Source organism: Schistocerca cancellata, chromosome 7 (assembly GCF_023864275.1).
Source record: "Schistocerca cancellata isolate TAMUIC-IGC-003103 chromosome 7, iqSchCanc2.1, whole genome shotgun sequence".
Taxonomy (NCBI): domain Eukaryota; kingdom Metazoa; phylum Arthropoda; class Insecta; order Orthoptera; family Acrididae; genus Schistocerca; species Schistocerca cancellata.
In genome coordinates this window covers 157949197-157972122 of record NC_064632.1, presented here as the reverse complement: position 1 = coordinate 157972122, position 22926 = coordinate 157949197, and the positions used below count along the sequence as shown (strand labels likewise).

Sequence of the window (22926 nt, the reverse complement as noted above, 5' to 3'; positions counted from 1 at the left end):
GTCCCTTTGAGGATGGGGAGGGGGGGGGGAGGGGACACTGAGAGGCACACTTCTTTTCTTGTACCTTCTGGATGCTCACTGCGGAGCTGTTGGTCTTTCCTGGTGCACCTGCCTGAATTGCTTTGTCCTTACTCTTTTTCCCTGCAGGTACAGGTACAGGTGCTCGTGGGGGATACAGGCACACTAGGCATCGCCTGTGTCGAAGTGTCCACCTTGGGAATAGGTTTTTGCATGTGGAAGAATATAAGGTGGCAAACATAGGGCGTTTCATCACCTTATATTCTTTTTGGCTTCAGCATAGGGGATCCACTTGGGTCACTTTCAGTCCTGTATTTTGCATTCTTCAGCAAAAACGGGGCAGTCTAGACTCCAGACTGGATGGTTCCCAGAGCAGCTGATGCAGATCGCCAGAGATGGGCAGTCAGTCCCAGTGTCATGAGCGGCTTTTCTGAAATTACTGCAGATCGCTTCACCTCCACAATTCATGGTTGTATGGCCAAAATGCTGTCATTTATAGCACCACATAGGGTTTGGAATGTAAGGCCGAACATTAAGTCAAGGGAACGCTGCTATAAGATATTCAGGTAGTGTCGGAGAACTGAATGTGAGAATGGAAGTGGCAGTCTTTTCAGTTGCTCAATTATTCCTGTGCGTTCGTTGCTCCACATCGACTACTCCCTGGGATGCCCATTCTTGCTTCAATTCTGCTATGTCCATGTCCATGGTATCTTGGCATGTGACAACGCCCTTACTGGAGTTGAAAGAGGTTTGCATCTCAACAATGATATCATCATCACCCAGTTTCTGCGATTTCTTAAGAAGGTCTACCTGCTTTAACCTATTTTATAGATTTTAATGTTCCAGCAAGGCCTTCCAAACCCTTATGGATAAAAAAGGGGGGACACATTTTCAAATGACCCCTCCTTCCTCTATCACCTGGAACACATTGTTATTCATGACTCCATGAGCCCTGTTACTGCAGCCGAAAATATTCTTATTGTCGGGAGGACTAGCCCCTTTCATTCTTTTGGATGAATGGGTGTGAATACTCCCACACAGCGCACCCTTGCCACTGTGAGGAGGAGGAGAAGATTTCGAGGGTTCCATCTCGGTCCCAGGAGCAGCGAGGGAAATAAGGGTCCACTCACACAGAGACAGCCATGTATCCCTCAATGTGCTGCACACATTGAGATTGAGAGGGTTTTTTTATACAAGTGTGTCTCGTCCTCGCAATCCGGGCGGTCAAGTCAAGATCCTCATTCACTGAGACACACAAAGTTCCACCGCCATGCCACACGATGGTTGCTGAAGCATGCCCAGAGCTTATGACGACGGGGGATTGGTGGTGCTTACCAGTCCCCAGCTCAGGAACCCCAGGGTCAGCAAGTCCATACCCAGCAAATCAAACGGAATGATGACCCCTGGGCATACATACTGAATGTACAGCTTGTTCCTTCCCTTCACTGCCATTTCCTTAAGATACTGCATATATCTGAACTACCAAAGATTAATTTACCACTACCCTTTTGCATTTGCCTCCCCTTGACACAGGACTCAGCATTTTACCCAAAAGGTGAAGTGAGTATCACTTGTTCAGTTTTGGTTTCAGTGGAAGACAGCACCTTGAACTTGTTGGTTACAGAGGGTGGGCATAGCACCCCGAGTTCTCCCTGGTTCCTATCTCCCCTTCACAGGACACCTAGACCTACCATTTGCACATCACTCACAGTCAAGACAACAAGCAGTGATAGATCATGTATTTTCTGCAGGAGGACAGTATCCACAGGAGAGGGTATTACCTGCAATATCTCTCAAACTCTTGGGTGCCCACCCAACACACTCATTCGCAGCAGCTTCCAATTGCTTGATAGCAGTTACAGCGATTCCCAGCTGCTTATAAACAGCAACTAGCTTATCTTATGTTCAAGAACAGCATACATAGTAAGGTTGCATGGTGTCAGGTGCAATATTTTACAGAATAGTAAAAAGTAACTTTAAACTAAGGTTGCTGATTATCTTTTGATTTATGGGTCCGATGAGCTACAAATATTACCAGCAGTCTTTTAGAGCTGAAGTGAGTAACAGCCAGAGCAAGATACATATTATGACAACAGAAAGAACTTGGTACATAATTTACTGCTGGAAACAATACACACTCCTACTAAAACAGAAAACTAATTTGACACAGTATGTTAGTTATCTGTGGTAGCTGTAAATCACAAACGCCAATTTACTGCAAAATGTGTCATGCACAGCATCCACAACTTACGAAAATTCTTGAAAATATATGTTTGCAAGCACCCATAAATTCTCAAAAATGTACCTTCTTCACATATATATACAAGGTGTTTATAAATGAATATCGAGGTTTTAACACTTTATAATATTAATTACATTAAACTTACAGTTATAAATTATATGTCAAATGAAAGAGCAACTCAAACAGTTTTACCAAGAACCTTATAAATGTTAAATGTGAGCACCGTTTGTCACACAGCACACATCAAGTCTATAGCTGAGTTCGCAAATGACAATGACAGAGCTTGCTTTGCATGGCCTCCATGTTCACCCGATCTAACGCCATGCAATTTTTTCCTTTGGGGTTTCATCAAGGATTGTGTGTACATGCCTCCGCTACCAGCAGACCTCCCTGAATTAAGAAACCAGATTGAATCAGCTGTTGCTACAATCACTGAAGACACACTTATCAACGTTTAGGAAGAACTCAGCTATAGACGTGATGTGTGCCATGTTATAAATGGTGCTCACACTGCACATTTATTAGGTTCTTGGTAAAACTGTTTGAGTTGCTCTTTCATTTGACATATCATTTATAACTTTAAGTTTAATATAATAAATATTATAAAGCATTAAAACCCTGATATTCATTTATAAACACCCTGTACAATGAAATTAAGGAATGGTTGGTTTTGAGGAGTATACCATGGCCAAAAGCTTCTTCAAAGTATAAGTTAAGGTTACAATTGACAATACAGCAAACGTTATTCATGGCACTCACAAATATTCGAAAAAACACAATATATCACGATATACAAAAATACTGACACAATCAAGATTATGTGAAGAGGACACAAACAGTAGAATGTTAGAATCCAGAATTTCAAACTGGACTTATCTGCCACATGCAGTCTAACGTAAAGAAAAAAAAATGAAAGTTTGCTTATATATGTAAATAAATGCATAGACTGCATGGATTTTTTGCTTAGATGAATTTGAGACATCTCCTTCACTGGCAAGCCACAGATGAACACTGATCGATCAGTTTATCACACTCAAAAATGCAGAAACTGTGTTGCAACAACAAAGCTCATCTTCTGCATGCCGCAGCTAACAATGCAATCTTGTCAACGCTGGTTATGAGGGATATCCACTCTAGAGCCAGCAATCAGTTCAATATGATGGCAAATACAGCACTTTAAAAGTACAAAATAACCACGCTAAGCAACTAATCATTGGGTTTCACCATATTCACTGTTACTCTAGAAAACATACACACATCTATGTTGAGTACTGTAATTTGGTGATATTGATAAAGTAAATTTGCAAATATTGTCAACAAAGGAATTAATATGGCAGTTTTTGGAGTGGGAAATGCAACAGCACCTCAATGAAATTGAGCAATTATAAATTAGGAGCTACATTAGTACCTATGAAGCAGTATGGCATATTTCATTATTTCCAGTCCATGAGAGACATTAAGCAACTGTTAATTTGTCATTATACTTTCAAAATAGGAAGCAAGGGTAATTCACAATGGATAGGGCATGTACTAGAATACTACTAACACATCAACAATGTTATTTGCATTTTTCTCAATCCACAGGAATGATATTATTGGCCAAAAGACCCCATCTAGGGTCATTCAGCTGCCTGACAACACTTCAGCGACTTGTTCATTGCAGCGACTTGTTCATTGATGAAGATGAGAAGAAATGCTTAGGCCAAAACAAAAACGAATCTCCAAGTGAAGAAAATCTCCAACCTGGCCGGAAATAGAACCCAAGACCAGACCCAAGACCCAAGACCAAGTCCAAGTCCAGAGGCAGTGACACTAACCATGGTCTGTGATGCTACTTTATTCTGATGTATCAATGTAACACAAATGGAATGAACAAGTTTCAGTGTCACAAATAAGGTAAAATAGTTGCAGGACATCTCAATTTATATTCAGCCAATGTGTTAGGCAGCCTGTACACTATTCATCCAAACAATGCAGAATGCTTTTACTTGTGATTATTGTTAATTAACATTTGTGGATCGACATCCTTTCGAGAATTAAACAGTAAACTGTAATATATGTGCCACTTATCATGAAGTATGCTAAGAATTAAATCATCTTAAAAATGATGTGCACTGTGACAGTTAGCTCACTGATGCATCAAATAATTGCTCAACCAGCACAAATATGCATTTTTTATTTTTAATGGAGCAGTCCTTGTGCCATAAAAACATGAAGCTGCACATTATTTACAACAATACTAACAACATGCTTCCCATTTGATCAAAAGATACTTGGGAAAATGCAAAGACTTCATTAGTGAAAGCGTCCTACACCATTTGTGTATTATGAATCAGAATCCAGAGATTCAATTCACACCAAATGTCTATAATGATGCCCTGGGTTCTACTGAGGGCATAAATTTGATAATCACTAATGAAGAGCTGCTATAAACGAGAATGAGTGTGCTACATCAATCTGCAAATGACTTTCATTCATGATTTGCAATGACAAACACAGTTTTACATCAACGAACCGGGTACATTTGTTCAAATAAGTCTTATGAAATTGGTTCTAGAACAATGTGTGCTTAGGACAGAACTATGCACACAATCATAAACCAAAGCAGTGGACTGTACTTCCTAAATGTGGCCAGAGGCACAGGCAAAAACTTTTCTCGTTTATTTTGGCAATCATATGAGCATGCAAAAATATTACACTGGAATTTCAGCAGTTCTTATGGATGGTGGCCGAACAGCACATTCAGCCACAGAAATTGTCGTTGAATATGCAAATCAGTGACATACCAACATGCAATATCAACAAAAAATCTGGAATGGATAAAATACAACAATCATGTCAACTCACTGTACGGAACAAATGCGCTTGAGGCACAACAAAGTATTTGATGCACTTAATCACATAATGAAAGATTTGAAAGGTAGTGAAAAGGTTTTCTGTGGTGCACTCATTTTATTGCTTGGTGATTTCTGACAAACTCTACCAATTATGTCATATTTAATCTCTACTAATGAATTCGGTACAAGCCTTAAATTACCAGTTTTACAGCAACATGTACAGAAACCAACTTTGAAGATCAATATGCTTTACAACAATATAAGGTGTCCACTGAAAGTCTTTCACAACAATCACAGGATATTGGGGATGGAAAAATGGCAATTGATGAATCCACACAATGTATCACATTACCAACAAACTTCTGTAAAATCAGAGAAAGCACTCCCAAATATCACACATATTTACAAAAATGATCAATGGCCCAGTGCATTTGCTGTATAAGCAGCCCAAAAGCAGCAAGTTCAATGCAATGAATTTCAGCATTCAAAATGAAATATGAAACAAAGCAACAACATATCACACCATTGATACTGTAAAGAATCAAGATGAAGTTGTCAGATATTCAACTGAATTCTTGGATTCACCTGACTTGCCAGCTAAGATGCTGCACATTTCAACATTAAAAATTAGCATGCATATCACTCTTCTCTGAAACATAAATGCACTTCATGAAAAGGGTGATGAACAATACCACTGGAGTTATAATTTTAAGTGGAAAATTAACAGGAGAAGATGTACCACTGTCACACGTCCCAATGATTCTGACATACAAGCTATCTGAACTCTTAACATTTGCAGTTCCCGGTGCAACTTGCATTTGCTATGATCATCAACAAAGTACAAATGTGCGGACTAAATTTGGCAAATCCATGCTCCTCACATCATCAGCTGTATGTGGCCTGCTCAAGTGTTGGAAAATATTCTGATTTATTTGTGTACATACCAGATCGAAAAACAAAAAAAAATTATGTATCCAAAAGCACTTCAATAAACTGAATTTGAATCCAAACACTTTCTTTCTTTGAATGGCATTGCAACATATGCCAGGTACCCACCAGTATCCAATGTTTCTACATTTTAACTTGAGGCATCACCATCTGAGTGGCTCACAGTTCATATCATATAAAGATAGAAAAAAAAATGGATTTCTAATTAATCAGAGGTAATAAAATGTTACAATACTGGACAGACATTTCTACTGAATTATTTGCTACAATTCTCAACAAAATTTTCAGCCTATGCAACAGTGTATTTTGTGAATGCAGATTTTCAGGAAGGGTACATCGGAAGGTCAGTTTGTATGGCCAAACATAATGCACATGCTCTCCTGGATTTCTGTATATAAATGTGGGCCACTCACATTTCATGCCTTCAGGATAAAGGCACTCCAGCCCATCAACACTGTTTACAAACAAGCAATATAACAATACAGTTAAGTCATCTAATTGTTCATTTAGCTCTGTGGACATTATCAACAACATTCAAACCAAAAGCAAAAGAGTGAGGCAATTTCTCGTTTCCTTTCTTCCGAAAGTGCTATTTCAAAAAGGTATGCAGGAGAGTTCTGTTGAGCTTGGAAAGTAGGAGATAGTTCCAGCAGAAGAGAAACTAAGAGAGTGGCTTGTGAGTCATGTGCCAATAGCTCAGACAATAAGAGTGTTGCCACAAAGGCAAGGTTCTGGGTTTGAGTCCATGTACAGCATGCCATTTAAATATGCCAGACATTTTATTTCTTCAAAATGTGTCTATGTTGGTCTCAAACCAAGAAAAGCATCTTGGAAAGTCCACCATTCAGAAAAAAAAGAACAACATAGTTCTGTAGTGAACAATTTATAAACAGTTTACATTTAAGTGGACAATACAAAATAACTACACTTTTATGTAATGCAGACGACCTTAAAATATAAATTCAAACTGTTAAAATTAACAAACTTTTATGTGATATTCAAAACAAGCTTCTCATGCGATTCTAGGAGTGTCATATTCTTCTCCATTCTAATATTAGGTAGTGTTTCCAGTGTCAACAGAATCTACTACGATCTGCAAATGTTTACATCATGAATACTTATTCCAGATATAACTAAGTTTTGTAAGAAAACATTACCCATGGAATTCATACAGGAAAATAAGCAATGCACTGCTGACACAAAATACTTCCACAAGGAAGTATCTATGTTCTCTATGTTAATTAACTCTTGCTTAGCTTGACTTCTACGTTCCTTCTTACAACAATAGTTTATTCATGTTTGTTGTAAGTGAATTTCCTGACTGTACAGTTTAAATAAATATGGTACACAGTCACATTTTTTACTGTACATAATAAGTTCTTGGCCTAGGCTGAAGACCGTTTTTGTAGAGCAGTATACAAATGAAGTTACTTTCATTATTATGTAATTACTTCAACATTATATCTTTACTAAACCATATATGAAAGGTGACTGACATATACTATAAACTTACATATTGAAGTTGTAGTGACCAGGAAAATTGGTATGGAGAACAAACTTCTTTACTTTTTGAGTCTTAGCATCAAATAAAATGTCCTGAAATGGTAAATTACAAGTAAATGTAATGGCAGATGATCTTACAAAATATGACTAGCATACATTTCACAATACTTGGGCACTTACTATCCCCAAGGTGAAATAATTGTAGAAGAAATCTGAACGTCTGGCAGTAATGCGGCGGTGTGCATTTGGACTGTGTATCTTCATTTTATCCTCAGACTTATAAAAAACTCGTGATGGTGCACCAATAGCCGTGGCAACGTCTTGGCATGTATCACCAAACATTACTTCCCTGCTAAGATTCTGCTTCCTTGGTTCAAGCATACGAGATGAACCTACAAAGCATTTAAACAAAATTAATTAAATAGTTACTAACATTTTATGGCAATAATAAATAATAATGAAAGTTCAGTATACTGATTAGATTTATAGATAATTATTAAAGTAAGATAATCATGTTCAGTGGCAGGAGGAACAAGACTTCTGGTCAGGTGAATACAGGGTTCTAAATACAAAATCAAAAACGGGTAATACAGGAATAGGTTTAAAAAATAGGAACGCGGGTAAGCTACTAAAAACAGCATGGTGAACACATTATTGTAGCCAAGATAGACACAACGCCCACACGTTCCACAGTACTACAAGTTTATATGCCAACTAGCTCCACAGATGACGAAGAGATTGAAGAAATGTACAATTAGAGAAAAGGAATTATTCAGATACTGAAGGGAGACAAAAATTTAATAGTCACGGGGGTCTAGAACTTGATAGTAGGAAAAGGAAGAGAAGGAAAAGTAGTGGGTGAATGTGGAATGGGGATAAGGAATGAAAGAGGAAGCTGCCTGGTAGAATTATGCACAGAGCGTAACTTAATCATAGCTAACACTTGGTTTAAGATCTGTTGGTTATGAGATGTGCATTAAAACTGAAGAGCCTACAAAAAGGTGGGAATTTAAGGAGTTGGGAGCTGGATAAACTAAAAGAACCAGGGGTTGTAGATAGTTTCAGAGAGAGCATTAGGGAACAATTAACAAATATGGGGGAATGAAAAACAGTAGAAGAAGAATGCGTAGCTTTGAGAGATGAAATAGTGAAGGAGCAGAGAATCAGGCAGGTAAAAAGATGAAGGCTAAAAGAGATCCTTGGGTAACAGAAGAGATACTGAATTTAACTGATGAAAGGAGAAAATATAAAATTGCAGTATATGAAACAGGCAAAAAGGAGTACAAATGTCTCAAAAATGAGATAGACAGTGCAAAATGGCTAAGAGGGGATGTCAAGAGGACAAATGTAAGGATGTAGAGGCATATATCACTAGGGGTAAGGTAGATACTGCCTGCAGGAAAATTAAAGAGACCTTTGGAGAAAAGAGAACCACTTGTATGAATATGAAGAGCCAGATGGAAAACCAGTTCTACGCAAAGAAGGGAAAACAGAAAGCTGGAATGAATATATAGAGGGTTTATACAAGAGTGATGTACTTGAGGGCAATATTATGGAAATGGAAGAGGACATAGATGAAGATGACATGGGAGATATGATATTGCGTGAAGAGTTTGACAGAGCACTGAAAGACCTAAGACAAAACAAGGCCCTGGGAGTAGACAACATTCTGTAACAGTTATTGACAGCATTAGGAGAGCCAGCCATGACAAAACTCTTCCATCTGGTGAGCAAGATGTACAAGACAGGCGAAATACCTTCACACTTAAAGAAGAATATAATAATTCCAATCCCAAAGAAAGCAAGTGTTGATAAGTGTGAAAATTACTGAACTATCAGTTTAATTAGTCACGGCTGCAAAATACTAACACAAATTCTTTACAGACAAATTGAAAAACTGGTAGAAGCCGACCTCAGGGAAGATCAGTTTGGATTCCGAAGAAATGTTGGAACACGTGAGGCAATACTGACCCTACGACTTATCTTAGAAGATAGATTACAGAAAGGAAAACATACATTTCCAGCATTTGTAAATTTAGACAAGGCTTTTGACAATGTTGACTGGAATACTCTCTTTCAAATTCTGAAGGTGGCAAGCGTCAAGTACAGGGAGCGAAAGGCTATTTATAAGAGTCGAGGGGCATAAAAGAGAAGCAGTGGTTGGGAAGTGAGTGAGACAGGGTTGTACCCTATCCCCAAAGTTATTCAATCTGTATATTGAGCAAGCAGTAAAGGAGACAAAAGAAAAATCTGGAGTAGGAATTAAAATCCATGGAGAAGAAATAAAAACTTTGAGGTTTGCTGATGACATTGTAATCCTGTCAGAGAAAGCAAAGGACTTGGAAGAGCAGTTGAATGGAATGGACAGTGTCTTGAAAGGAGAATGTAAGATGAACATCAACAAAAGCAAAACGAGGATAATGGAATGTAGTCGAATTAAATCAGACAATGTTGTGGGAATTAGATTAGAAAATGACACACTTAAAGCAATAGATGAGTTTTGGTATTTGGGGAGCAAAATAACTGATGAATGTCGAAGAACAGAGAATATAAAATGGAGACTGGCAATGGTGAGGAAAGCATTTCTGAAGAAGAGAAATTTGTTAACAATGAGTATAGATTTAAGTGTCAGGAAGTCTTTTCTGAAAGTATTTGTGTGGTGTATAGCCCTGTATGGAAGTGAAACATGGGTGGTAAATAGTTTAGACAAGAAGAGAATAGAAGCTTTCGAAATGTGGTGCTACTGAAGAATGCTGAAGATTAGATGGATAGATCACGTAACTAATGAGGTGGTACTGAATAGAACTGGGTAGAAGAGAAATTTGTGGCACAACTTGACTATCTGTTGATAGGACATGTTCTGCGACATCAAGGGATCGCCAATTTAGTATTGGAGGGCAGCATGGAGGATAAAAATTGTAGAGTGAGACCAAGAGATGAATACACTAAGCAGATTCAGAAGGATGTAGGTTGCAGTAGGTACTTGGAGATGAAGCTTGCACAGGATAGAGTAGCATGGAGAGCTGCATCAAACCAGTCTCTGGACTAAAGACCACAACAACAGGTAGCGTCAGGAAACTTTTGCATAACTGATAAAGCACAAAGTAATACATAAATTTGTGATATTACTCCAGTTTTTATGAAATGTCACAAAATCTGGCATTTTTTCCCTGTTCCTGTGTAAAAATATCAAATCTGAGAGTGGCAGCTTACTAATTTTGGTAAACTGATAGTTACTGAATGTTGAAATTGGATTTTTGGTTTTTTCCTCAATGTTGAGAATTGTGTATAATCTTAAAAAGGCAGTTTGTTTCCTGTGTAAAGAACTATGGCTCTAGGCATGACATCAAATAAAATTATCCTACCAATGATCTCCATTCCAGCAACAGAATCAATCCAACATTTCCAGAGACTTGCAGAAGTTTTCATACAAAAAATGTCCTGTTTTTGGGAGACCTTCAACATGGTCACCAAAAAACTGCATATTTTCGTAGTAGGAACACACATATATGAAATATATAATATGCAGTACCTTAGTGATGCAAATACATAAATCAACATGGCCTCTGATCAGCTTTCAACCTAACCTAAGCCCCGGTCTATGCAACATATGTTGTCACCAAAATCATCATTCACAAAATACTAAAAATAATACTGAAAAACTATTGACAAACATTCTCAGATTTACCACTAGAAACACATTTGCATGAGATCATGTCAGTTTATGTATTTGCAAAGTTAAAAGTCATTTATTTTGTGACTTTTGTATTTTTATTTGTGTATTACCAAAAATATCCGATTTAACTGCTGCACCACATTAATGAACTCCCCAATGCATGCAGTTTTTGGTATGATTTGTTACACAAAAAGTAGCAGGAAACCCGATGTCTCTATAAACAGCCAAATGAATGATGTGCTGAAGGTAGTTTGTCTTCCACATTCAGATTTTGACTCTGCACAACTGTTTTCAAAATACAGTGAAGTGTTTATGGATCAGTGGTATAAGGTCTCTGGGGAGAACTTTGCTTCCTGCTGAAAAATTTTCAACAGTATATAGTTACACAGTTACTTATTTTTAACTGATTAGATTTAATAGGTTTAACACAAAAGATTTCTTTTTTAATATTGTGAATAAATGTGATTTGTAATATCAATGAAGATAATGATAGGGGTATTTTCATTTTCAGCATAACACTGAGAAACAATGACATAGGAAAAAACAAAGAACATATTGTGCATCAAAAATAAGCAATCAGAAACTAATACAAAAATTGGCAAAAAATAATGCCAAAGCTGGCATCAGAATTGGAAAAAAACCTGCCTACAAAATATAAATGATTTTCCCTGTTCCTAATCACAGCTTACTGTTCTTTACCTTCAGTCACTTTTCCTCTCCCATGCTGCAGTAAACTATGGCATGATACTCCCTCTCCTACCAGTGTTGGGTTGTTTTCTCCACCAAGCGCATCCATTACAGTGCTTGTATGGCACTATGGGAATTAAAGTAAATGAATTTTTCTCCTTAATAACAATCCATTTTCCCTGATACTTACACAAAAGGATAGAACTCAACGAAAAAACAGAAACCCATTTTCCCTGATACTTACACAAAAGGATAGAACTCAATGAAAAAACAGAAACTTAACGCTTGCTTATAGTATTTAACTAGCTTGCACTCAGGTATTCACGCCCTCTACTGGCCTCAGTTACTTGTATAAACATGGATGTATGCAGGCCACCACTATATGCTATGTATGGCTGGTATGCATGGCTGTTGATCATGTTAACATTTTTTATGTTCTACTATGCCTGTTATAGATTTTACTTCAACTACTTGAACTTACTTAGTTATTCCACTGTTTTTCTATTTGTAACAAATCTGAAGATGTCAGTAGCCCACAGTGGTAACTGTGAGATATGCAATTAATGTGATCAAGATGGACCTTTGCAAATAAAGTGCCTTAACATGACTGTGGACTGATTTACAGACTTAGCGTCTGTAATTGATAAATTTACCTAGCTACTCAAAAGGAGTTTTGTGAACAACAGTATGATATGCAGCTGAATGTGGACATCAGAATGTTTTTATGTAAGCTGGTTTAGTATACAGGCAACTGGGCACCTTCCAACTCTCCATGAAATATTCCATAGAACAGGGCTCATAGTGCATCTGTTAAAGAACTTGGGCCATGCTGCCTCCTTCATTATTCTGTGTTGTTTCATCTCACTACCCAAAAGGCTGTGGTTATCTGTCCTTACACAAACCACCTACCTGCCCCTGACTGCGAAGTGGTCCCTCATCTTTCAGCTGTGGAATGCATACATTCAAAGATGGCTTGAAGACAGTGGAATTTATGAACTGGTGTTCTGGTAACATGGTGGATCATACAGGCAACTATGATTCACATTTCCTGAAGACTGTCACAATATTCTGACAGCAACCTGTGTGTGAAATATTGCATTTTCCCTGTTGAATATCAACCTTGGAGGCTCTTATAGACATTGCTCTAGATGGCAAGCAACTTTAAATGAGAAAATTGGTACAGAAATGTAAGTTGGATTACCTTCTACTCAGCTGTGAAAGGAGGAAAGTATGCTATAATGAAATATCAATTGTGAGGGAAGAATCTGATAGCAATGATGAATGTGCCTCAGGCCTATCGTTCAGAGGGTCTCCCAATAATAGGTTCTCTCCACAGCTTGATCACTGGAGCAGGCAGTTGCAGAGACCCGTAGAATTTTACATCTATTAAAATGTAACAGGTAGGGAGTTGTGAGGATGGCAGACATGGCTGCATACATTGTGACAGCAACTGCTGTTATGACAGTAGAAAGCAAGATCAGAGTGCTACAAATGTGTCTCTTGCACTGTCTTCCCTTTGCTATCAGTCCTAGCTCCTCTCATGCATTTCAAACCCTTTTATTTCCCACTTGGGGATAGTTATGTATTTATTTATTTCACCATGTCTTTTATCATGGCGTATTTATTACAACAGTTGAATTTGTCAAGCATCTTGTTGGTTCCCTCAGACTGATTTTAAATATCCTTTGTTCATAGGTCATATTGTGATTCAACAGTCAGTTCCTTTTATCGAGTGTCTGATAATCATTTGGTCCCTGATCCTATTTCCTTTTCGATGGTAGAATCAGAGTATTTGCAATGGAGACTCCACTCCCAAGTTTCTCTCTGCAGGTCTGTTGAGATGACTTTCTGAGTTGCGAGGCAATATCATCCCTCTGTATAGACGAGACAATGGTTTTTATAGAATGTGCAATTTTATACACTTTCAGGTGCTAGTATAGGTACTGGTTACAGCTCAGATGAGGATTCTCTCTTCTGAACTGTTCCTGTTTTGGCTACTGAAGCTAATGACCAAAAAACATTAGTAGTTTTTGATATCATCACAGTTTTCTGTCTTTTGAACCTTATATTTGTTTTGTGATCTTTATGTGTATTTTCTATTTCCCAGAAAAATACTGAATGATCCTGGCTCCAAGCAACCCTTTATACACAGTAGTGTTGATGAGCAGTATGTTCCCACTGCATAGGTAACTTTATCACATTTACAAATTTCTGGCTCATGCATGAAATAGCAGTATATCCATAACGATGTCATTGAAATGGACTTGGAATATATGGCCACACTTTAAGACAGATACAATCAGCTGTTATATAATCTCATAACAATGGGAAACTAAATGCCTGTCTGCTTTTTTCCCTTTTTTCACATTTCATCAATTACACCCTTCATTATAAATTTAAATGTAAGAGGTAGTTCACTACTACCACTAATTTTCGAGTTCATGGGAATCAGTATTTATCACATATCTGCAAAATAGAACTTCCTTACTGAAATTAAGGGTGTTAAATTTTATACAAGTACTGGAATCCATTTGCATTCTGTTAACGGTTTCTTTTCTCTAAGCACATTATTGGAAAAAAGTGACAAGTTTTTTAAATCGGAAAACTGGATTCTCTGACTTGAACTACTTTACAATTTCAGTGTAAACAGCTAGGAAAGTGTTCACTTAATAGTCATTTCAAGGCAGCTAAATAGTGACAACCCCTTTACAATGTACCATAATCTTATTGAGAAATACACAAATTTGCCAAATGAGAACAATTAATGTATTAAGAATTTAGAATGTAGCCTTAATTTTGTAACTGGTTTTACCTATTAATTTACAGAAATGCTGGAACTAAGATGTGATTCACTTGCTAGCTTGTTAACTCTGAGGTTTGGTGTGACTGTGGTGGTGTTGGTGATTGATTGTTTTTTTTTTTTTTTTTTTCTTCTGACTGCTATGACTTTATTGGTGTTCAACATGTGGACATAAATAGGGTTTTCTGACATTTTGTTCGATATACATTAGCAACACTAGGGTAGTTGGCATGATCTCCATCTCAACAGAGAAAAGAAAGAAGGAAGGAAAATTTGAGTTTAATGTTCCATCAATATAAGGTCATTACAGACTGAGGAAAACCTTGGATTGGGAGAGGATAGTGAATGGAATTGGCCAGCTCCTTTTTAAAGGAACTATGGGTGGAAGATGATCTGAAGCATATCCATCCCGAATCTGAATCCGATGTCTTGCAACTGCACTATCTTGCTTGATTATACGGAAAACATTATTGCTCTAGCCATAAAGAGAAAAACAGTCAAGTGAGGAGAAATCACTCATTAAAGGTGTGCCCAACCAGTTGCTAGTGAACAAATTCAATCATCCTTATTGCAGTACAGTTTTCAAAGTGTGAAGAGTAAAATTAATGGAGGGTTACACAGATTAATGAACTATTTTCACCTCACTGAACTGACACAGTACACCTCTGTGAACATCAAATTACTACTCATTTGTACAGTCTGTTAAGTGATACAGAATTTAGGTTAACATATTTAGGTTAACACATTGGGCCAAACTCTTTGCCTTTACAAATGTCTGCTTGTGTCTGTGTATATGCGGATGGATGTGTGTGTGTGTGTGCGCGAGTGTATACCCGTCCTTTTTCCCCCCTAAGGTAAGTCTTTCTGCTCCCGGGATTGGAATGACTCCTTACCCTCTCCCTTAAAACCCACATCCTTTCGTCTTTCCCTCTCCTTCCCTTTTTCCTGATGAGGCAACAGTTTGTTGCGAAAGCTTGAATTTTGTGTGTATGTTTGTGTTCGTTTGTGTGTCTGTCGACCTGCCAGCACTTTCATTTGGTAAGTCACATCATCTTTGTTTTTAGGTATATTTTTCCTTCGTGGAATGTTTCCTTCTATTATAACCATATCATATATATATATGGAAACATTCCACGTGGGAAAAATATATCCCTCAAAACAATCCTTGTAACCATTGATGCCACTTCCTTATACACAAATATCCCGCACGTCCAGGGCCTCGCTGCGATGGAGCACTTCCTTTCACGCCGATCACCTGCCACCCTACCTAAAACCTCTTTCCTCATTACCTTAGCCAGCTTCATCCTGACCCACAACTTCTTCACTTTTGAAGGTCAGACATACCAACAATTAAAGGGAACAGCCATGGGTACCAGGATGGCCCCCTCCTACGCCAACCTATTCATGGGTCACTTAGAGGAAGCCTTCTTGGTTACCCAGGCCTGCCAACCCAAAGTTTGGTACAGATTTATTGATGACATCTTCATGATCTGGACTCACAGTGAAGAAGAACTCCAGAATTTCCTCTCCAACCTCAACTCCTTTGGTTCCATCAGATTCACCTGGTCCTACTCCAAATCCCATGCCACTTTCCTTGATGTTGACCTCCACCTGTCCAATGGCCAGCTTCACACGTCCGTCCACATCAAACCCACCAACAAGCAACAGTACCTCCATTATGACAGCTGCCACCCATTCCACATCAAACGGTCCATTCCCTACAGCCTAAGTCTTCGTGGCAAACGAATCTACTCCAGTCCGGAATCGCTGAACCATTACACCGACAACCTGACAACAGCTTTCGCATCCCGCAACTACCCTCCCGACCTGGTACAGAAGCAAATAACCAGAGCCATTTCCTCATCCTCTCAAACCCAGAACCTCCCACAGAAGAACCACAAAAGTGCCCCACTTGTGACAGGATACTTTCCGGGACTGGATCAGGCTCTGAATGTGGCTCTCCAACAGGGATACGACTTCCTCAAATCCTGCCCTAAATGAGATCCATCCTTCATGAAATCCTCCCCACTCCACCAAGAGTGTCCTTCCGCCGTCCACCTAACCTTCGTAACCTCTTAGTTCATCCCTATGAAATCCCCAAACCACCTTCCCTACCCTCTGGCTCCTACCCTTGTAATCGCCACCCCGTGTAAAACCTGTCCCATGCACCCTCCCACCACCACCAACTCCAGTCTGTAACGCAGAAGGTGTACACGATCAAAGGCAGAGCCACGTGTGAAAGCACCCACGTGATTTACCAACTGACCTGCCTACACTGTGACGCATTCTATGTGGGAATGACCAGCAACAAACTGTCCATTCGCATGAATGGACACAGGCAGACAGTGTTTGTAGGTAATGAGGATCACCCTGTGGCTAAACATGCCTTGGTGCACGGCCAGCACATCTTGGCACAGTGTTACACTGTCCGGGTTATCTGGATACTTCCCACTAACACCAACCTATCCGAACTCCGGAGATGGGAACTTGCTCTTCAATATATCCTCTCTTCCCGTTACCCACCAGGCCTCAATCTCCGCTAATTTCAAGTTGCCGCCACTCATACCTCACCTGTCATTCAACAACATCTTTGCCTCTGCACTTCCGCCTCGACTGACATCTCTGCCCAAACTCTTTGCCTCTGTATATGTCTGCTTGTGTCTGTATATGTGTGGATGGGCGCGCGCGCGAGTGTATACCTGTCTTTTTTTCCCCATAAGGTAAGTCTTTCCGCTCCCGGGATTGGAATGACTCCTTACCCTCTCCCTTAAAACCCACATCCTTTCGTCTTTCCCTCTCCTTCCCTCTTTCCTGACGAAGCAACCGTTGGATGCGAAAGCTAGAATTTTGTGTGTATGTTTGTGTGTGTATCGACGTGGCAGCACATATATATATATATACAGTGTCAATCAACAAAAATATGCCCCCCCCTCCTCCCCCGTCCAAAGTCCATCTACACTCTTCTTATACTATGGTAACTGGAGCCACAAATTCCCTGCACAACTAAATCTTAAAATATGTATGCATTCTTGTACTATGAGATGAGGAAGCATGCACCATTAAAGGAAAAATGTGCATCTTTTGTTGTGATGCGTTTTATTTTATTTGACACATGTACAACAATCAGTTTTTCTGAATTCTCCACCAACTAGGGTAGCTCTGCACCTTGCAACATTGAGCTAGCAATCCCTGGATTCATGATGCAAGCTGGTTCAAATCCATCCACTGGAAACTTTGAAAATGGTTTTATGCGGTTTCCCATTTTCAGTTTAGGCTAATGTCAATTCCTTCTAAATTCCTTTCTTTCCTGGAGACTCTAGTTCTCTGCTTACATACAACAAGTTGCATCAAAGGTGAGCCAAACATCTCTTCCCAGACTCCCCACACTAAAAGTCATATTTACATTTAAAGGCATCTAACGGTCATCATTTTCTACTATGTATCTGTGCACAAAGATGGCTTACTTGTGGAATCGCAATATGGCATTTCTTCAAGTTTTACTATAACAACAACATTTTGCTGTGAAATGTCTCATTCGTAATATCATTGGAAATCCAAGTCCAAATGTCACAACTTAACATATTAGTAAATAAATATAAATGACATCATCTATTTTACATTGTAGAGGAGTTTACTGGCATCAGAGACTATAAGTTTATAAACAAAAATTCATTTATGAAGTTGCAAGGTCGAACACACTAGAAGTCTAGCTGAAATTAATGCGTGAATCAGTGTTACGGAGCTAAAACTGTAACTCATAGTATTTGTGTATTCCATTTTGTTTCATACATACATTTAGTTGCTTTAGTTTCAAGTTCAATATTGAAATAATAATTTAAAGAAGAGTTCTTGGTCACTTAAGGAAATTGAAAAATTTTAATGAAATGAAAGCTACTTTAATAAAATTTGAGTTTAAAGTGAGAAACTTTGGATTCTCTGATGTGCTGATGAAGTTCAGACTTGGTTTCAAATACTTTGTAAATTTAAATAAAGGATGTAGTAGGAGAATGATAGCTATTGTTAAAAGGGATTTGAAGCCATTTAACATTATAAATTATTCAACCCAATAATAAGATTCTTGTGCTCTGCTATAGTGAATCTTACATTAGAAGACTGACTTACGTTCTGTTTACAAAGAGTTAGTATATTACGTTCACATTTTAATTGGTGTAGCAATAGAGTAAAGTTAACATATTGCGAAATAAAGAGATATTTAATTTCCCATAATTTCCTCCTTAATCCTATAGATCAAATACTATTTGTACAAAGGCTACCAAAAGCTCATTACGTACTTAGAATAAATAAATAAATAAATATACAAATAAACGTGTTTTCACAATAAAATGAAAAACAAGAGTCTATTTAAGGTCTTCTTTAACACATTGGACCCTCCCTTTGACAAAGTCCTTGCTACATCCTGGAGACGATGACTCAATTGTTACAAGAGTCACCATATATTATGGAGGATGAACCAATCTTTACATCAAGTCTTTTTTGATGAAGTACTGGTCTAAAGGGATACAAGAAAGACTCTTCAAGGATCTTCCCAACATGGAACCACTTCATGCCTGACAGGGCAGTATGAGAAAGTACATCAAAAAGGGTAACACCAAAACAAGATATCAGTTCATCTCATTATCTTATCACAACATTTAAAGTGAAATTGCCGAGATATAAAAGAAAGAAATTAGTAAGTGTACAAGAGTCAAATGTAGGAGTTCATGTCCTACTTCATTCCACTTATTTAATTAACAAAGACACAAAAGCAGGAATAGACAGTGTGAGAAACCACAACAATAACATCACAGCAGGTCAACTGACAATATCATCACCCATGTAGCACCGAGCAACATAATGTGCCGAGTGAACAGCACAATAACAACAATCACCACAACTATCCTAATGAGCATAAACAGGCAAGACAAGACCATAAACACAACTCTGACCATGCAAACAAAACCATCATCATCAGTGGTACAACAGACAGCAAAACCATCAATCTGACCATAATTGGTGCAGCTGGACCCCTGATAAGAGTGTGGAGGATGAGAACAACTGACCATCTACCTCTGTAAATGAGAACTAATTGTGCCCTTATTATGCCCTGAGACGACAGTTGTGGTGCTGAGGCAGTGACAGATTGATTCACCTAACATGTTACAACTATGGAAATGACATTAGCAATGAACTTTAGTATCATGTAAATCGCTGTAATGATCAAACAATGGAAAATCCAGAATGAAATAATTACAATATTATGAAAATGATAGATTACTACTCAGCAAATGGCAGAGATGCAGAGCCACAGATAGGCACAACAAAAACACTGTCAAACAAGTAAGCTTTCAACAAAAAAGGCCTCCATCGGAACCAGGCAACACACTATCGGCCTCGGCAGCTAGAAACTGTGTGTGTGTGTGTGTGTGTGTGTGTGTGTGTGTGTGTGTGTGTGTGGGCGGGGGGGGGGGGGGGCCACACGTGCGCGCGCGCGCGCGCGCGCACACACACACACACACACACACACACACACACACACACACACACACACACACACCTGTGTTGTCCTATTTAGGTGAAAGCCTTTTTGGCTGAAAGCTTACTTGTTTGACAGTCTTCTTCTTGTGCCTAACTGCAACTCAGCATCTGCATTATACAGTTGAGTAGTCACTGTAATGATACACATTCTGCGTCCGCAATTATTGCATATCTATGCAATGTTTGGATCATCATGATTCTGGATACAGGCTGTGCAGTTAATGTGGTCTCTGCTGATTTGTTTACAGGAGTATGCAAATATGTAAAGGTACCAAACTTGCACGCCAGTAACTGTCAAGATTCTGGGAGTTGTAGACACCAGATATCATAGTATAAATTAAAGGCTCACCTGCCTATTAAGCTGGAAGTGTAATGATAGAATTCATATTCCTGGTTGTTGGTTGTTGAGTGATGGGCAGTAAATCATGAACTGAATTTCTCATTTCAAATCTCTGATAACTGTGATGTGACCCACCACATACCATCCAAGAACTGAAGGATCAAATTTGGACGGAAGTTAATCAAATTCCAGGGCCATCCCAGTGAAATGTGAAGTCTTAGCTTCTGTAAAAGGCTTGAAATCTGTGTGTAGGAAAATGGCAGATACCTACATGATATTTTCAAGTGACAAACATTTTAAATTGCAAGCACTGTAAATTTATGTTATATTTCTTTTATATACACATAGACAAACACCATCTGAACAGGCTTTGAAGGCCCTTTGGTACTGACTAGGTGCCATGTTATCTTCAGCCCTTAAGCATCACCAGATGAAGTTACAGATGGGCACATCGCTCTCCTGGCCATTGTCAGTTTTCTTTCAAATAGCTGTGAATAAATTTGTATTGCTGGTGTTAGTTCCAAAATCGCATGTTTCACTGCCACACCTTTTATATTATGTATCCTAAAGACTGACATTGGCAATGGTAAATTCTGCCAGGGCATGAAAGAAATATTTATCAGCAGTGAGAATGACTATACAAACAAGCAGCAACCTGGCTAAAAAGGGGTTCTTCATATTCAGAATTACTTAGGAATTAAGCAACTGAGTCTACGTATTTGAGCAATAATCAATGGACTGATCTAACAAGGATTTGTTAAAGTATTTAGATCTCCTTCAAGAAAGGCCTGTAATAATCAGAGGTTATGAATGCCACCTTTTGTTATTCCATCCAAGACCTTCCACTACAATTATTACTCCATTATGTGGGCAAACATACCTGCTGTCACCAAAGAAATTTGCAAAGCCGTTGGACAGGAACGTAATCAAACCATCCACAAGCCCACATTGTAGCCCGCTATTTAAAGTAGTGAAACAAGGAGGAAATAGTAGACTTGTTTTAAGTGCCAGGGCTGTTAGGAATATTTTATCATTCTGGAGCAGACCAGGAAACAGAATAGATTCAGGAATTCCACAGAATTAAATGTCTAACTAGCATAGATAACCATACTGCCAACTGGCAGATTCCTCTATAAATAAAATATATTGCTTTTACCTATCCAGGAAGGTACTATCAATTTAAAGTGTTGCCCTCCGGCTTGGACATTAGTTCAAGTATGTTTATCAAAGCACTCTATCTTGTACCAGGATTTGAGTTACTTGACAGAGTAACCTTGTTTGTGGGCGACTTATTAATACCAACAAAAACATTTTAACGTCATGCTGATGTTATAGAAAATATATATGCAGACTTACGAAAACAAAATTTAAGCATGAAAAGATTAAATTCTTATGTTAAACTTGCTAAGTAAATGTGTACCATCATACCGGTCTAAAGATTGCCAGGCTGCATTTGATAAAATTAAACAACCCATACAAAATCAAAAAGCTGTGTCTTCCTACTGATGATTCCTCAATTGGCATCAGCAACTGTCTGTTTCAAGTAATGAACATAGATTGCAAACCTATGACTTACACTAAAGCATTTGCCAGTCATATTTTATCTTGATGCGAGAAAATGTATTCAACCACAACGTTAGAAGCCCTCGCAGCACTTTGGGTTTTTTTTTAAAGTTCCATTGGTACCTTGCATGAATTGTACCAAATTGCTTTGTGACCATGAACATCTAAGTTTTCTACTGTGCAGCAAGCTGTTGCATGTATGCTTAGCCAGACAGATGGTCACTAGTTCTGCATTGAAATAATTCATGTTAAAGGTGAAAACAACAATGAAGCAGATGCACTTGACCTGAAGGTTGATAAAATGTACCAGACTGCACGAAGAAATCTTTGGATTTCAGAATCTTGCTGATGAAAGATGTGAAACACTGAAGAACTATGTGGACATGTGTAAAAATATGAGAAAATTACAGGATACCAATCTGAAGTGGAGTAAAGTATGGTATGTGCATCGTGCATCATGCACCATGCACCCAAGACATTTCGGTGTTATTAAATGGGCAAATCAAATTAATTCCTACTGTTACTTTCCCAGTATGAGACAGAAGGTACGAAAGATATTAAACACATGCTTGGCTGTCAGAAAGCTAAACTATCAAACAAATGCTTCAGGGGAAAGTTGTGTGTCATTATACCAAACAAACCCTTGTAAATTGTGGCAATGACATTTTCATTATGCACATTAAACTGTAAACAGTCTTGAGTGTTATGAGGTCTCATCTATCAGGAGACTTGTGAATGATTACATTCCAAAGCTTGACAAGCCAGCATCAATCTTAT

General features: G+C 38.4%; 1 protein-coding gene across 1 annotated transcript in view; it reads right to left on the bottom strand.

Moving 5' to 3' along the window:
- LOC126091978 (PHAF1 protein CG7083) overlaps positions 1-22926 on the bottom strand; it is a 141018-nt gene that overhangs the window by 55670 nt on the left and 62422 nt on the right. Inside the window, exons 7-8 of the mRNA XM_049907343.1 lie at positions 7729-7940; positions 7559-7641 (exon numbers count right to left, since the gene is read on the bottom strand). Of these exons, the coding sequence (XP_049763300.1) occupies positions 7559-7641; positions 7729-7940 (295 nt within the window). The remainder of the gene's footprint in view (positions 1-7558; positions 7642-7728; positions 7941-22926) is intronic.